Genomic DNA, 18,195 nt, shown 5'->3' with positions numbered 1-18,195 from the left:
CTCATTATTAGATGAATAACCCCAAAACCTGTAGCACTAAACATGAAAAAAAAATAAAATCCATCTTGTTTGAGCCACCGTTACACCAGCAGATAAGAGTTCATGTGCTTGTATTACATATATCATCCAGCTGTCAGAGGAGGGCTCTCATGTTTAAGTGATTTAAGATTATAGAGCAGAGGCCACTTGCTTCCCCTTAAGTAATAACAATAAATAGGCTAATGCTTTTAGTGTCATTGTTAATTCCTTGTTTGTGAGCACTCAGAGACAGGCTGAAGCACTGAGGTTTGAAGACAGGCTTTGAAGATGAGCTATTCCCAAGAAGAACAGGGAAGCCAAAACAGTGTGCTCTTAAGCACCATTACTTCAGTGTGGGAGTCCTCTTCCACATACAAGGACAACAGACAGGGGCTTTAAGATAAAGTTCTGTTTGGGACAGCTTGCTCTCACAAGCAGCAAGGACCAAATCTTCATTTATCTTCCTCCATGCTAACTTCCACTTTGCCTTCAGTTCCCACCTAAGGACTCATCCTTAACAGTTTTAGCCAAGATCTGTTTCGGGACTACACAGTGAATGTGTCATTCTAGCACAGATAGTTGAGATCTGATGCAACAACTCTACATGTTAAGTGGTAGTAATTCCAATCAAGTTATTAAATTATATTTCAATTTCAAGCATATTAATTTAAAATCTATAGTTATCAAACAAATACAGGCTTGGGTTTATTTTTATTCCATAAAATTGCTAGGATTGTTTGTCACTGTAGGAACCTACCGTAACGCTCATATAAGAAATTTCATTCTCTGTTAGTACATTAGCCTTTTTGTTCTTTGAATTTGGATTTCAAAACAAAGCCATTTCAACATGCTGAGTGACTGAATGAAATGTATTATAAATTTGAGGTAAATGATGTTGTAAAACACATTTCACTGTGACAATGCAGATATATTTGGAACAGTTTAGGATGTAATCCTGTATGTTAGGTTGAAAAACATCCTTGGATGATGGAAACTGAGCTGTCTGATGGAAACTGAAAAGTTGAGAAATTCCTCACTAATTATCATGTGCCACAAGCACACGTGTTTTGCAAGGTAATAAGAAGCTTCTTGAAAAGTTCATCAAAATTAAGGAGAATGGGAAATCACAAGATATCCAGACAACAGACTGGTCAGAATCCCATTACTGGAGCTTTGAAAACTTAATTGAAAGAAACCCCTAAGGTCATGTCCAGCCCATCAGACAAGGCAGAGCAGGGAAGCAATTCAAGACCTGGGGCAGTAATCACCTATTCCAACCTACACTGGAGCACTGTCTGGATTTAGCAGCTCAGCTAAATCCAATTTAGTCCCATTACCCCACGGTGCCTACGTTAATAAATCTGACTTTGTGTACCTTCGAAGTTTCTACAGCACACTCCCATCCACTTCCTGCTCTAGGTTTAGTACAGGTGGACTCCATTTAAATGCAGAGGGTCTTACAAGTGGGCTTGAAGGGGTAATGAAAGACCTACTGCAAGAGAAATGATGCACCCTACATGACTATTTTCTGGGACCGTACCACTGTTTCTATGATTTTTCAGCTGGAATTTACACCATTTTCTCTTTTTTGTTTTTGGTGAAGCACATCACAACACCTTCCTGAGTGGAGATAAAGGTAGGAAGGCTGCCTGGCTACAACACAGCTTTCCACCATTTTGCTAAAACAAATCCTGACTTTGGCTAAGGTCCTGCAGCTCAAAGCAAACTGCCTGATCCTTACACTCGTATAGACCCAGGGATAATCAGTGCAGGCACTACCAGCCACTGCTGCTATTGCTTTTACAGACTTGCAGGCTGTAAGGTATAGAAAACACCAAAACATTCAAACCGGTGCTCAAGTTCTTACGTTTATCTTGTCTCCTGATCTTCTGTAACATGGGCTTTTCTGGGAAGTTCGATTAGATGCAACTACTGGTGTCCAGATGCAGAGGTTCCTGAAATCCTTCCACTGTTTTAAATAGGTTTTGGATCCAGGCCTAAGTTTAGGTAAGTCTTTACCAAGGGAAAATTGTTAAAAACCCAAGTCGCAGATGTTACAGCCATATTAATTATCTAGCTAAGCAGCCACTGCTATCTTACAGATGAGAGAACACTGCTTACCAGGAGTCGAAGATTATGGCTCTAACTGCATTTTTATAATCTATAAAAGCAGACATGCGGAAACTATGGGAGGAAATTTCAGTAATTAAAGCATAGGTTCTCCTAATTCACTGCAAAGCATCATTAAAATCTAATGAAACTGTAGTGGAATAATACAGGATTCTGGCTTAACTGCAAGGAGATAAATGCAAATGAAAGCTGAATTTTCATATGGTTTCGAGTTTACATGATAGGACTGAATGCATTTACAGTAGTTTACACTATAAAAGCTCACTTTTAACACTGCATGAATCAGGATTGGGAAGTTAGAGTATTAGTGTATAAGAAGTTAACATATTACAGAATGTAGCATACTGAAGCACAAGAATCAAAGAAATCAAAATCCTTGTCACTGAAAATAGTTGTATTTGTGATGGTATCCAAATTTTACAGCCCATGATTAATAAGACAACTGCTATTGCACCAGCATGATGTAAGAGTAAATTTTTCAGTGTAGCAACTTTATCTTGGCATATCTGAGCAAGGTGCATCATCATCACGTATCTTGCAATAGATTCAACTGAAGCAAGAATTTCAAACCTCTGCAAGCACTAGACATTTTAAGATATTAATCTGCCATGACACTTTCTTACCCTCCCTCAAACTTTAAAGTTCTTAGGAGTGAAATCTTCACAGAAACTGGAGACCAAATGCCTAATTTCAGCTGATGTGTGTGAGGTCCACAGAAGCCACAGGAGTGTCGCTGATCTCCACTAACCAAAAATCTAGACCTAAAAGTGTTTTATCTTGCCTGCATTCAAGGTTTTGCAGTTGAAAACCTTCCCATCTGACTTCAGTTCTCTAAAATATCCAAGACTACTCATTGCACGTATCATGGGGAAAGAGATGGCCCGAGGACAAGTCACTTGGTCTGTCCTGGCACACAGTGAATCACTCTCCAAAGATGACCTTCTACTTTAATCAGCTTTTGAAGAAACCGAAATGACCAGTCCTTTCTGAAGGCTAAAGTCCTGTAGGACTTCTACCCCACATGGCTGCCAGCAGTGCAACATTTTCTGTATCTCTCTACCAAAGACCTTAAGTTCTAGCCATGATATTTTAGCTCAAGGAGATCAATCTCTATTGCCATTAAATCCTATACTAATTATGCTGATGGATACGTTGATGTCCTGGGTATCAGCAAAGGTCCAAGCTAATCAAACTCATTTCATTGCAACTCACAGATGCCAATAATTTCCAGAATAATACCAATGTAGGTTAGACATCAAATTACATTCACGGATTAATTTGAAGACCAATTTCCCATTGATTTCAATTGTTAAGTATATTAAAATTATTTAGCATTTAGGCAAAGAAAGACTGGAAATCTGAAAACAGTTACCATAATGGAAAATAAATGCATACTTCCAAAGCAGCAAAACAGTCTTTTTTTAAAACATCTAGGTTCAGATCAAAACAAACAGAATAATGGAGAAGCATGCAGTTAAGGACTTGTTAGTAAGTTATATGCTGTTATACAGTCGTGTTTCTAAGAATGCACACAATGGACACCAAACTCTTGCTGTCTAAATTGTTAGCTCATGTACTCATACCTTCTCTGTGTCAATTCCTTTAGACATGGACCAGGTTGAGACAATATAATCCATGACTCTTTCACTAAGGCCTTTTGGGACTTGATATAATTTTAGGAAATCCCTCACATTGTTCAGCATCTCATGGTATCGGTTGGTGTTGGCATACATTTGCTGGAAAATGGTGGTGACGTTTCCAAAAATAGTTGCATAAAGAAGAGCTGAAAAAAAGTAAAGGTGATTAAAAATAAACATGTAAGCTCCAGTTATTGCTACTCATAATTCAAGGATAACATCAAAGAATTTTATGTATGGTTACAAATTACTGCAAATACATAGGTGTAAACTGAAAAATTCTATTTATGCATATACCCTCTCACACATACATGTACAGAGTTATTTCTTGAATTTACCTATACAGCTCATACAGCCACTTGGTGTGCATTAATTTACAAAATCAGTCATACAGATAATGTCAACACATGGAATTATTGAAAACAGACAGTGCATTTTAACTCTACACTCTATCCTAATCCAAACTAATTTTCGAATGTAGCTTCAGCTGGCCAGTAAACCCTGAAGGCACTATTCAAAGAACCACGCTGAACTCTTGTAAGACCATCTTAGTTAGCATGTAAAGAATGGCCTCAGTCCCAAAGATGAAATGAAATGGAGAAGAAAGGAACCTGGGAAGCCTGTCAAGGAGCTATCTATACAAATAGGGTCCTGTGCCAAAAGCCAAGATGTGCACAAGAAAGATTCAGAGTGGCATTTCACGGTCCATTTTCACAGCCAGTCCCAGCAGACAACTTGGGTATGTCACATCAAGTCTGGATGCCAGCTAATGATTTCAGTGAGAGAAAAACTGATGAGGGAACAACAGAAAGTCCCACTGCTGAAGGCATATGATTAGGACAGAAGGAGGACACGGTAGAATAGGAAGCACTACCTCAAACCCACTCCTGGAGTTACCTTCTCTTCTGGTTTGATTCTCCTCTTTCCACATGTGCCACCATTACTGCCAAGCTCAGAAAGTTGAGTTGCGCAATACCAAAGAATGGCATGCCATAATTGAGAAAATCACATGCTTTAAGTAAGCCTTTCCAACTGAAAAGGCATAAACCTCCATATATTATTACAAGTGTGATACAGTGAACACTGTTTGATGGAGAGTGAAAGCTAAATTTGGCAAAGTATTTAAGCAAAAACTTAAATTCACACCTTTACTGGTGCTGTCTTAAATAGTGGTGGATGGAAAGACCCTTCTAAATTCAAGCAAGTGCAAGTTGCCTTATTGAGTCACAATGTAATTACCTTTGCAAGCAAGCCCAAAATGACATTCTTCCATTAGGCATTACATATTTTGCAGAAAACAGAATTATTCTGGTATCTCGTAAACCAATGTGAGGCACTACTTCTGCTTTTGACGTTATCAAATACACAGAAGTGTGCCTGTCATTTTTAATAATCTTTGTTCAGAGGTGCTTTATAGCAGAATGCTGCTATGCATTTCCATATGGCTTTTTCGAAAAACAACTGCAGCCTACAAATGGCAAGAAATAACCCACTGTGAAAGGAAATAATGTCTTCCATCTCTCAGTGCATAGTGCCTTCCCTCTATACAACAACATATTTCTACCTCATTCAAGAAAACTCACTTTCTTTCACACTAATTTACTATTGCTCATCACACCTATTTGAGAGGTCACATTAAAAAAAAAAAAAAGAAAAAAAGTATAATAAAAAAATTGTATTTCAATTTCTCACAGTGCTTATTACTATATCCAAGTAAAAATTAGATGCTGAAGTTCATCATAAATGTGATGTTGATTGTTTTATCGAAGTCTTGGGATTTTTCATCTTGACACACAAGAACATACCAAACAAGGTCACACAATGTGCAGGAAAGTCAAACACTACGTTTCAATTTTTAGAAGACACAGCAGATTAATACTGTATGTGATATCCAGAAATAAAGCTTTTTGCAAGGGTAGGTTTTTACCTTGCTTTACTGATTGTTGCATCACACCTGCTAGCTACAGAAAGGTTTTCTCTATCTCTATAAGCATTCAGCTATATAACAACAGTCGAAGTAAAGAGTATGTGGATTATAAAAAAAGTCTAGATTGATGAATGCCACCTGACTTTTCTCTTCTTTTTTTTTTTTTTTTTTTTTTTCAGCTTTTTCCATTCTTTTGGACTGTTGTAGAAGGGAAAACTTGATGAACTGTCACTTCTTCTAAGTGCAACATTCCTCATCCTTCTGAAGAACAGTTGCTGATTTATCATGAACTCAGCCCATCAGATATGTGAGTGCACAATACTTCTTGTCTCCCTCTCTGATGTTAGATGCACCTGCAAATTACTGTGACTACAAATGTAAAGAGAAGCTGGGACTGTCCCCAAAATGTAGTTACAGCTAGACTGCATGTGCAGTTACAATGCATGAGACCCAAGTGACCATGCAAACCTACACAGAAGACACAAGCTAACTAAAAATGTGACACAGTTCCCTTCAAGGTCAGGAAAAGCGAGATTCAACTCTGATACCTCCTAGGTTGAAAAGAGTGAATAATACCATGGTGAAAACAGCTTGTCTGAAGCAACTGGCACATATTACCATCTCTGCAAAAAAAAAAATACTCTCTGGCAGAGACAATTTCTAGAAAATATACAGTCAGAAGAGAAATTCTAGTTCAGAGTCTTCTAATACGGCATCCTGGAAAGTTTTACTTAAAAGAGTATGTATGTTCAGGAAATTGAGGACAGGATAAATCGTTGGATCAAGCCTGCAAAATCATCATTGAAAGCATTACCTAGCAGTATTTCACTAAGCCAGAATTCAGGAGCCTACATGCTGTAGAGTCAGCACAGACAAAATCAGCATTATCTTTGTGTTGGAAATCAAAGCCTTCCTTTGCCTCCTATCAGAAATAGTAAAGACTTTAGTAGTAAAGGTTGAGTTCATCTAAATATTCCTCTTCTTTTACAGGTTACTGCATGGGGGACCTTTGTCAAATATTTAAAGGGAACCTACTCAGATCTTCCCAGCTTTGAAGCTGTGCCTCGAATACTCTCCTTGCCTGTGGTGCTTCCCTATGCCAACACTGGTAGCTGCTGAGACTCATTTGCAGGTTTTGAGCACATTTTTCATAATCTGGCATAGACAATTCAGCTGTCTGTAAATCATCTCCCCATCCCTGGGGGTTTTACATCCTTCCAGTTCTCCTCCCTATCCCACCCAGGAAGGAGGAAAGCAGGGGGGTGGTGAGCAAGCAGCTGCGTGATACTTAGTTGCTGGCTTGGTTTAAAACATCACAATCTGATACTTAGAAAAGAAGGTCATTTAAAAAACCCTACTATCTATTGTTTTGCATGTCTTGGTATGCAACAGAACAAGTCTGTGCTGATTGATAAGGAAATAATACATGAGTAATTTGCATTGTATTTGTGACACCTGTTGTGACACTTCTCTTCAGGGACCCTCTGCTTGGGAGAGTCTAATGAGATCAGTCTGCCTTAAAAATACAATTTACCTGTCTTTGCTCTTTGCTACCCAACTTTCAGCTGGGGTAGTTGAGTGAGCTTCAAATATGCGAGATGGGACAGGACAGGGAGGTGAGCTGGATCAGCTCCTTAGTTGGCCGGCATGTCTCAGCTCAGGAAGCTGATTACCTACAAAGCAGGTTGGATCCCCTTCTGGCAAGCATCTAAAGCTGCTGTTGCCTCTTGCAGCCTGTAAAGGTTTAAGGCTCTTCATCAATAATCCATAATGCCTGTAGTTAAGCAAACAAAGATTTCTCAGAGCATCCCTATTTAATGAGCAGATACTGAAGTGCCAAGTGTGAACCTTCCTCACCTTTAAAAAACAAAGGCAGAGGACTGCTACCAAGGGCATTTCACTTTTTCTGGATTTTAATTATTTTTGGCAGGTGGAGCTGGCAGCAAAGATCATTTGCAAAAGGTTCTGAAGGAAATAAAATACCGTGCCTCTCTTGCCAGTAAGAGGATTTAAATAATCTCTAAAGAAATCTCTAAAGGTATACATACACTTCAACAGTTTTAATTTAGTCTCCCTTGTTACAAGAAACGGGAAAGATGATGCTACAGAGGTTGAAGGTGAAAATACCCAGTTTCTTGAAAGGTCTGGATAGGTCAAACTGCATTTATTCACCTTCTCTTTTATGAACTGCATTTCTCCAGACATTTCCTGTTATGTTCCTACAGTCATGCAATGCTTATTTACTTAATTGCCCCATGTGTTTAAATCTGGAGAAGTCTTTACTAGATTTCATAGAGATCAATTTGATATAATGATACATAAATACCTTTCTGAGTCCTAAAGGTGAGGTAGGTGGTTCAACTGCTGGTTTTATTTCTATTTTTACTCTTCAGTGTTGAAAAATATCCTCTAATTAATATACAAGGGTCTCAGCGCTATATATTTTTATATATAAAAAGTGTTACTGTATTTGTACATACATAAAACATTTTTGAATGATTTATCAATACTGTTCTATAAATCTTTTGCTTGTTTAAAAACAAGGACCTTTCTAAAATAAAATTATTATATTGTATATAAATTATTATATTTAGCATACAGTCAGATTATGCTGACTGTATACTAAATATGTACAGAAAGGAACATCTGTCTTTAGGAACTGAAGGCTTGCTTGAGAGATCTAATTTTCCCTACAGTCTGCTCTATGCTAGATTATTATTAATCTAAGCATATACAATATGCCTCTAAACTCTAGTTGTAAAGAAAATTAGTGAGGTGGGTGTCAGTCTCTTCTCCCACGTATCAAGTAAGCTAGTCTTCACTGGCAAATGCTCTGACCACACCACCCAAGTCTTGGAAGGCAGACGCAGGGACTATGAGAACGAAGACCTTAGGCCCACTGTAGGAGAGGATCTGGCTCGAGACCATCTTAAGAACCTGACCATGCACAAGCCCATGGGACCTGATGAAATGCATCAGCAGGTCCTGAAGGAGCTGGCAAACGAAGTTGCTAAGCCACTGGCCATCATATTTGAAAAATCATGGCAGTCAGGTGAAGTTCCCGACGACTGGAAAAAGGGAAATATAACCCACATTTTCAAGAAGGGGAAAATGGATGACCCAGGGAACTACAGAGCAGTCAGTCTCACCTCCGTGAGATTGGATATAAGGAGGAAGTTCTTTACTGTGAGGGTGGTGAGGCACTGGAATGGGTTGCCCAGGGAGGTTGTGAATGCTCTATCCCTGGCGGTGTTCAAGGCCGGGTTGGACAGAGCCTTGGGTGACATGGTTTAGTGTGAGGTGTCCCTGCCCATGGCAGGGGTGTTGGAATTAGATGATCTTAAGGTCCTTTCCATCCCTAACTATTCTATGATTCCACGATTCTATGATCAAGAGGTAGGACAAGGAGAAATAGCTTCAAATTTGCCAGAGGAGGATTAGATTAGGTATTAAGAAAATTGTCTCTCTGAAAGGTCTGTCAAGCACTGGAACATGCTGTCCAGGAAAGTGGTGGAGTAGCCATCCCTGGAGGTATTGAAAAGACCTATATATGTGGCACTTAAGGACATAGTTTAGCAGTGCACTTGACAGTGTTGGGTTTATAGTTGGATTTGATGATCTTTTCCAACATACATGATTCTATGACTCTATGAGGCCTTGATGCTGGAAAAACATAGATACTCATTTTTTCATGCTGAGGCCAGCTGCAACTTCTTCAATGAATTTTTGGAATGAGGTATTCCTGCAAGATTATTATTTTAACATTGTTAAAGCAATATCATTCAGGAGAGATTCAATACAAACTCCAGTATAGAGATATTAGATATAACTAGATATAAGCCTGGTACACAAATACCTGATTTACTATTTTAAAAGCTGTTTTCTGTTATTTCTTTCCACCTCACCTTAATACATCTGATTACATTGCAAAACTTTTGTAGATGCTGTTCGGTGTGACAGCTGGCAGCACAGTGCAGTGTCCATCTCCAAAGTTCAACAGCCTCACTAAGATGCAGCAGCAGCAATAGGCTGCTGCTGTCACAGTAAACGGCTTTCTTCAAATCCATCAACATTATTCAATGAAGCGTGTTATTCTGAATAAAATAATCCTTCTAAGCCCCCTTCCTTATCATGGTTTTGTAGCACTTTTTTGATGCCAGCCTCAGTCTCTCACTTCCATCCCACAGCTACACCTGTCTGCCAGCCATGCTAGTGAAAGCAACACATGACCCCGTGGTTTTACAGGTCTTCAAAGGCCAATTTTGATTTTGAACCCTTGGCCCCAATAAACATTGTGCTGTTAAAATACATTCCCCCATTCCAGCAATGCTGGCACCAGTTTTACGTTGGTGTTCAATGAGTGTCCTAAATACAATTACTCCCCATTAGCAGGGAGGAGATAACAACACCAGAGCATATTAGCTTTCAAAGTCTACTTCCAAAAGTACCAAAAGCAAAGAAAAGAAATCTTTCTTCCAACTACCTCTGTGATCTTATCACTGCACTATCCCATGCCACATAATCCAATATATTTATCCTCCCACAAGCCCAAACTATGCATTGTTACACCCACTTTTCAAAAGAGAAGCTAAAGGGCAAAGATCTGGATTCAGCAGCTAACTTCAGCTGTGAACTTACTGCCAAAATCATCTGAGTGCTGTAATCAAGGCGGAGTTGGATGCAATTTTATCTAGGTGAATGCATACCATGGTCAGTCTGATTTCATCATCACCATGGCCTATATGCTCTTGCATCCAGATGTATACTCCATATTGCCAATGCACGGAGGTGGTGGCCATCCATGCATTCCTATATGCCATGCTGCAGTCACGTAAGATGTATGGTTCCTCCATGGATCCAGCTGACATTCACCCCTGTTTTCCTGACTCAACACCTTCCTGATACTATAGTAATGCAAACTCTAAATTAAGAGGATAACAATAATAGAGGGCTGTAAAATCCTTGTCAACACTGATATTTGATGAGGACAAAGTAATTATGTAATTAAGATCATCAATACTATACTGTAGGAACTTACACTTTCTGTTCTTGCCTTTATATGGGATCTTTTTTGCACAGCAGGGTGGAACAGTTGCTTTGGAGACAGTTAAGTATAGAATCATAGAATCATAGAATAGTTAGGGTTGGAAAGGACATCAAGATCATCTAGTTCCAACCCCCCTGCCATGGGCAGGGACACCTCACACTAAACCATGTCACCCAAGGCCTCATCCAACCTGGCCTTGGACACCGCCAGGGATGGAGCATTCACAACCTCCCTGGGCAACCCATTCCAGTGCCTCACCACCCTCTCAGTAAAGAATTTCTTCCTTAGATCCAATCTAAACTTCCCCTGTTTCAGTTTGAACCCATTACCCCTTGTCCTGTCACTACAGTCCCTGATGAATAGTCCATCCCCAGCATCCTTGTAGGCCCCCTTCAGATACTGGAAGGCTGCTATGAGGTCTCCACGCAGCCTTCTCTTCTAGAAAGTATTTTGCATACTTTATTCATAAGTTCTTATTTATTCAAAGTAAGGGCTTTCAACTGCTGTTGTATAGTCACTGATTTTTAAATGGTGAAACTGTGAGCTGGGTTTGGGTTTTGTTTTTTGTTTTTCATGAGAGCACTTAGCTAACAGAAAATATTAACTTTAAAGCTCCAATGCCTTTCCACCATGCGAATGTGATGATCTGACTAGCAATACTTTTGCACACAGTTGCAATCCAAGACTGGCTGAACTGGTATTGCAAAACACAGTCTTAAATTAAGGCTACTGTTGTCCACAACTATCAGTGTGTTTGGCTTCTAGCCCTGAGGAAGTGACAAACATGATCTAAGGTTGGCTAAGACTAGTCAGCAGCACAGACAACAAAACTACACATTACCCTCCCTGAGCACTGGGGTCCACCAGGTGCCTGGGTTTGACGATCCAGATGTTAACCAGCTTGAAATGACAGTTCACACACATCTTCCCTGCTCAACAACGCCTTCCACAGCCAGCCTATGTTCATTCACCTGAGAAACTGTGCTAGCCATCAGAAACACCACTCAGCACAGGTTCAGTGGTCTCCTCTGGGCATTTGGATGCAATTTCCTGCACTTTCTTGCAACTGGAAAGCTTTACATATCTTGGGTCTGCTAGGGTCTGCTTCCCCCTCCCCATATTAATAAAGAGTGTTAAGCATCATATGGGAATGCACATCCAGAAAACGGCTGCAATTACATCTCAGCAGGCAGCAGGGCAAACAGCATTACTCTGTGTTAAATGAGAGGCAAAACTTCACTTTGCCTGAAAAATCCTTGTCTTGTAGTAAAGGGCCCTTAATTATGGGGTTTTTTTCCCTAAGAGCTCTGGAGTAAGAGGCTGAGTTAAGGCTTCTTCTACACATTTCATCCACTCTGGAAGTTGGGTCTAATGGATCACAGCTTTTGGTGGCGATGATCATGGGAGGAATATTTAGATTTCCATTTACGAGAACAAATAACATAAGCACAAATAATAATTAACTAGTGAGCTAAACCATTTCTTATACTCATGCTTCATAATTCCTGTTTCTTCAGAAATCCATCACCTCTTTACCAAATGGCACATCTACCATTTCACATGCTGCATAAATTCTTGTGCAATGGCAAATGTTAATTACAATGCAATCACTTCCCTAAAGAAATTACTGCAGGTGCAGAAGGAAAGCAGAGAGGCAGAAGATGACCAGAATTCGTGAGAATTATGTTCACCATGAATGCCATCAACCCCATAGCTCTATCACTTTGCTCCATCCCTTGTTTATCATTTTCTCCATTTTGAGTATTATCTTTAACATTAACTCATTTGCATGTAAATCTCACAGTATTTCAAAAAAAGCTGACTCATGTCTGTCAAACAATCATCTACCCATCACGTACATCTCTCCCTCTTTCCATCGAAGAAATAAAGAAGCTGCTTTCCCAGAGAGCTGTCTTTACCGGCCTGCGCTGGCACCTGTGGATTGAAACCATCCCATGTGCTTTCCTCACTGTGCCTCACCATGCCGAAACTGTCACCAGTAACAAGCCCAGGACATAAAGGGTCTCCAGCACTATGGAATGGAAGCACAGGAACCAAAGGGATCATCTCCAGAGAGAAGTTCTCTGAGCAAGGCTGGCAGCTGTCAGTATTACCATGTGAAACAACTTGACAGCTTGTTGCCAGATTTGAGCTGCTAGGATTTTTTCTCTTGCTGATACCTTTTTTTTTGTGTGTGTGTAATATTTTTAAGTGAATTTTTTTAGTGGGACACCAAGTTCTTGTCACATTAAGATGAACCCAGGATAGCAATGTTGCTAGAGGCAGGCTGCCAGAATATCACTTGCACCCTGAGGAACACCACCTAGATTGCCTGTCTTGTTGAAATATAAAAGGAAATTTGTAAACATTCCATCAAAGTGCTGGACTATATGAGAAGATGTTTCTACCTCTCTGCTCCTAGTTCTTTTTTCTGTATATGCCAATGTAAAAGTTTTTTCTGTATAAATCTACATGTTGGTATGTTTTAGATACTCACAAATATACACATATATATGTGTACATACACACGGATATACCTGTATGGAAGTGTAAAGGTGAACATACGTAACAATACGAACAAGCTCAGTTTCTGCAGCTTCTGATTTTCCTTTCCCTCTCCTAATTTGCTCATTCTTTCTATTCCTTAAAATCTAACTTCACTCATTCATATAATTAAGCGTTCAACTTTATCTCAGCACAATTAGTAGGAATAGATTTGGGACAATTAGATGTACTATTCCAGCTATAAAACACAGGCCACACATAGCCTTGAGAGGTGTGGTAACCACACCTGTTAGCATAACAGTGCATACTGCCTGAAAATATTAATGAGATAGATCACGGGTAAAGCATGCTGTTTCAGTTCAGTAGCTCGCTCTTTCTGTATTTTAATTCATCAACCTGAACTCTGTGAGGATAGATTTTTGTGTGTAATTATAGGGCATTTTTAGAAAAAAAAAAAGAAATAAAGTACTTAACTGTAAATATTAAAAGCAACAAATCTGGAGATGTTCTTTGCATCCTATTATTTTGAGAATAATTTTGCTTTGTAAAATGATAACACAACTGGCTTCATTGAACTGAATGGTAATGTTTCTTATTCATCTCAGTCACCTACAGAAGCACCTTCCCTCTAATTCTCAGTCCTGCAAATTCAGCATCTCTGGATAGAGCTGAGTAGAATTTTCTATACGAAATTTTCTATGTGATGCTGACAGCCTATCTCAACTTAAATTTGCCTTTTGTGAAGTGTTTACACTAAAACCAAGGGAAAAAAAACCCACTGAAACACCACAAAACAAACACAAACCAACCAACCAAACAAACAAAAAACCTCAAAAAACCCCACAAAAACCCAAAAGAACCAACCAACGAAAAAAACCCAAAACCGTAAAAACCTCAACAAAACCACAAAAAGCTGAAATATTTCACCTCCGGGTTTTATAAAGCTAAAATAATTCTTAGCAAAACATTTTGCCTCCAGTCTTCTGATTTTAAACCTCTGAAATCCGAACAATGGGAGAAAATTCTAATTGGATTAAAAAAAAAAAAAAAAGTCTTAACAGCCTAAGGAAAACTGGCACATTCGTTGTCTTCACACACCTCCCTCAATCTATATTATAAGGGAATATTTTCCACAAAACCAAACCATGAGTTCCTAGCACACTGCTAGCAATCTCAGCCAACACAAACCCCTTTTTGCCCAATTTATTAGCACCAGGTTTCCAATTTATCAGAGCATTTGTGCACATGACTGATATAAAGCCTGCTCCCCGCTCCCGGTAAAGGCAATGCTTGGGTAGACTGCTTCTCAGGGCTGGACCTCAGCACCTCTTGTATTTTGCTGGAATGATGCTGGTTTTGTTTAAAAAAAAAATTCACACTAACATTTTCAAGCTTTCAAGGTGAATTAACTTTACTCTGCTTTTATTATCCACTTTGGGAACCTGTCCTTCATCACAGTATTGATTTAGCTGTGGCAGATGCTGAGCTATCATTGAGCCTGACAGCTTCTTCAGAACTTCTTTGGTGGTTGTCTTGTAAAATAGTCAATAACCAAGTGAAACTTAACTGCAAAAATGAGCATGTTTCTCACTTTCATACTCTATGAAATCGTGTTACTCCATACTGCATCCTACCAAGAGGAGGAGGGAGGAAAAAAGTTGACCTCAAATTAGCATTCATCATTATCAATTAACTCCTTGTGTATCCAAAGTATATCCACCCCTACTGCCCTGACACATTGGTAGGACCATGTTTCAGTCATATGTCTGTGGCTTTGCTGTCACTCACTGCTGTCACAAAGTCAGTCCTCACCTGTGATGGGTTTTGGGGAAAGATATCAGTATGAATGTGCTCAGTGAGAGGGCTTCATCTCCTACACATGTCAATTTGGATCTCAGTATATTCAGGTAGTATTTATGGCACTTGGGAGAAAATCTATGGTCTTAGGAAGATCTTCTCCACATTCATCTTCGCAAGTGCCACAAACTGTTCTGCTGAAAAGCAATGGCATGGCAAAATGACAGGCACAGGCAATACTTTAAATATATTTTTGCATTGTCTATCAGAGGATCAGACAGTAATATATATATATATAAACTGGCCTTGAACACTGCCAGGGATGGAGCATTCACAACTTCATTGGGCAATCCATTCCAGCGCCTCACCACCCTCACAGTAAAGAATTTCTTCCTTATATCCAATCAAAACTTCCCCCGTTTAAGTTTTAACCCATTACCCCTTGTTCTATCACTACAGTCTCCAATGAAGAGTCTCTCTCCAGCATCCTTATAGGCTCCAACAAGAAACAATGAAACAAGAGCTATTTAAATACTATATTAAGCACATTACCTCCACCTCTTTCCACCAGTTCCACAGCTCTCCACCTCTTCCTTCTATATAATACCAAGAATAAAAAAATTGCTGGAAATATTACTAGCCACTGATGCTCTCCTGGTAGAAGGGGTTTGAGCATATTCAACAGAACAACAAAAGATTGCATAAATTGGCAAACTAAACCAAATAAAATCAGAGCATTCCATGACTATGAGAGACTGGAAAAGTGTCTTTATTTCCTGGCAGCAGCTTCTGGAGCTCTCCTCCTCCCTGTCCAACTTCTTGTGATCAGCACTTGTTTCTGTCTGACTACCTCTCTGTTTTCTTGCTCCCTATTCCAGGAAAGAGATGCTGGAATTAGATTTGCTGCATTACCATTCCTACATTAACACTAATTTCACTGAAGTGAATGAAATTACACTGACGTCTGGAGAGTATCTGAGGAGAATAATTGAGCGTATTCTATCACTTTCCTTTAACATTTTTGTGGTTGTTTTGTAGCATTTTTAAATGTCCTGTGAAAGGCCTACACAGATGTGTATAGTAACAGAAGTGATATGCAGCAGCACACCAATTGCCCATCTAAGCCAAAAATCCTTCTTCTGAATGCAGCCCTTTCTGGATACTTATGATCAGACTACAAGACAATGGTGCATGGGCCATCTCTGCTCTGGGCTACCCCTTCCAGATTTCCATGAACCTAGAGACCAGGGACTTTTCAAACTGCCCATTGCGTCCAGTCCATGGTCACTATTAGCCACCAACCAGACATCTCAATCAAGAATATTTCTTTCCACAGATTCATTTATATTTTTTTCTCACCAAAACATTATGTGACATTGTATTTTGTCATGCTGTTCTGCAAGTCTGGCTTCCCCAGCCTTTACATTGGCAAATCCCAACTCCCCTTCTGATAAAGTGAGTAATTGCTCATCTTCATCCCCTGTGAACCACTCTTTATTTCTGTAAGCTGTCCTCCACTGTGTTTTTCTCAGTCATGAAAAGCCCTTGTCTACTGTATCTCTCCATCTCAGAAAGTCATTCCATGCTTCATTCTTGCCACCTTTTAGACACCCTTTATAATCCTACAAAATCTTGTTTTAGTACAGTGCAGTGTGGTGCAACAGCGTTCATTTCAATTACTTGTCTAGAAATCCTATTTGCCTTTTGTTGATTGGTACTGAATAGTACATGGATATTTTAAAGAAACTATCTGGAATAACAGTCAGATGTCTTTCGTGAGTGGTAACTGCTAATTTAGAAACCATTATTTTATGGATATAGCTAGCTATTTTTTGCCTACATGTATTCATTTGCATGCACTGACACTGAATTTCATCTGTCCTTTTCACAATCACTTCCATGGTGGGATTGCTGTACCAAACTAGAAACTCTACTTTGAGGATTAAGCAGAAAAAAAGACCTCAAGGGAGAAAAAAAATGCACTTAGATACAACTATAAGTAAAGAACAACAACAACAAAAAAAAAAACCTCGGCAAAATCAGATTGTTTCTAAATTTTTTTTAGGTGTATATTAGTATCACGAATGAGTTCCCAATAATTAGGAAAATTTTATCACCTTTCTACTACCAGCAAGACTGACTGTTTCCAGAGCAGAGCAGATGCAGGCAAAGCTGTTCTTTCTTGGATTTTATCCAAGAGTGACTAAGCCAACTCTAAAAGTCCAGTGAAAATAGATGAGAGATTTGATAGAATAAAAATGTCCAAGATGTGATCCAACACTTACAACAGTTACAGGATGTCTCTTGAACATTAACTCTTGAGAAGCAAGAGTAAGCATTAATTTTTTAAGTACATGTTTAATCCTCAAGTTTAGCATCTCGGTGTCACATCATTGCATGTGCCAATAGCAATGCTGAACAGCTATGGTCCTTAATCAAGGAACAGTGAGATCAGCTAAGAATGCAAAAGGTTAACTGGCTTTTGATGGTTTTGTTCGTATGCTGACAGCTGAAGGAATTACTGCAGGGTCTCTGCCCCCACTTATTTTGCCAATACATGAAGCATCCTCAGTTTCTCCAGAGCCGAAGCTGGGCAAGTACGCTATTAATTTCCTTTGTTAGGGACAATGACACATGAAATTATAAGAATAGGGATTATATGGGGAACGGGGAGTTTGACAGTACTGTCAGGTTTCTTGGTCCATCTGCGTTAATAACCTCAACCAGCTAGTGCTACTAATACAGGAAGTTAATCATTCATATTCAGTTGTTCCTATCACTGACGACTACAGTGAGTAAGAAACAGTTCTAAATAAACCTTGCAGGATGAAGTTTTCAGACCCAATGAAAATGAAATTCAACAATCCATTCATTAGCACATCTTTTTAGGCCTTCCACTCTGCTTGTTCCCAAGCTCCTGCAGAACAGTACAGTAGATTTATCCTATTAATTGTAGTTGACTTTGCAAAGCTGCTTCCTTTACATTTTTATTCAGTTTTGCAAACCCAGTCCCAACGGAGTTCATTTTATTCCCCACAGTTTGTTTGATCAAATTGCAAATATCTCCTTTAATCTTTAAGGCATTCAGATTTAGTATCTATGAAGCAAAGCCTCTTCATCTCCTCTACTGATGG

At 39.2% G+C, this 18,195-nt stretch overlaps 1 protein-coding gene across 1 annotated transcript in view; it reads right to left on the bottom strand.

Moving 5' to 3' along the window:
- KCNH5 (potassium voltage-gated channel subfamily H member 5) overlaps window positions 1-18,195 on the bottom strand; it is a gene marked incomplete at its 3' end in the record, with an annotated part of 154,439 nt that overhangs the window by 48,315 nt on the left and 87,929 nt on the right. The window contains exon 8 of the mRNA XM_080617796.1: window positions 3,732-3,931. Within this exon, the coding sequence (XP_080473922.1) occupies window positions 3,732-3,931 (200 nt within the window). The remainder of the gene's footprint in view (window positions 1-3,731; window positions 3,932-18,195) is intronic.

The sequence above is a fragment of the Psittacula echo genome, assembly GCF_963264785.1.
Source record: "Psittacula echo genome assembly, chromosome: 5".
NCBI lineage: Eukaryota > Metazoa > Chordata > Aves > Psittaciformes > Psittacidae > Psittacula > Psittacula echo.
The sequence above is the reverse complement of the archived record's forward strand: the minus strand, read 5'-3'. Positions and strand labels throughout refer to the sequence as shown.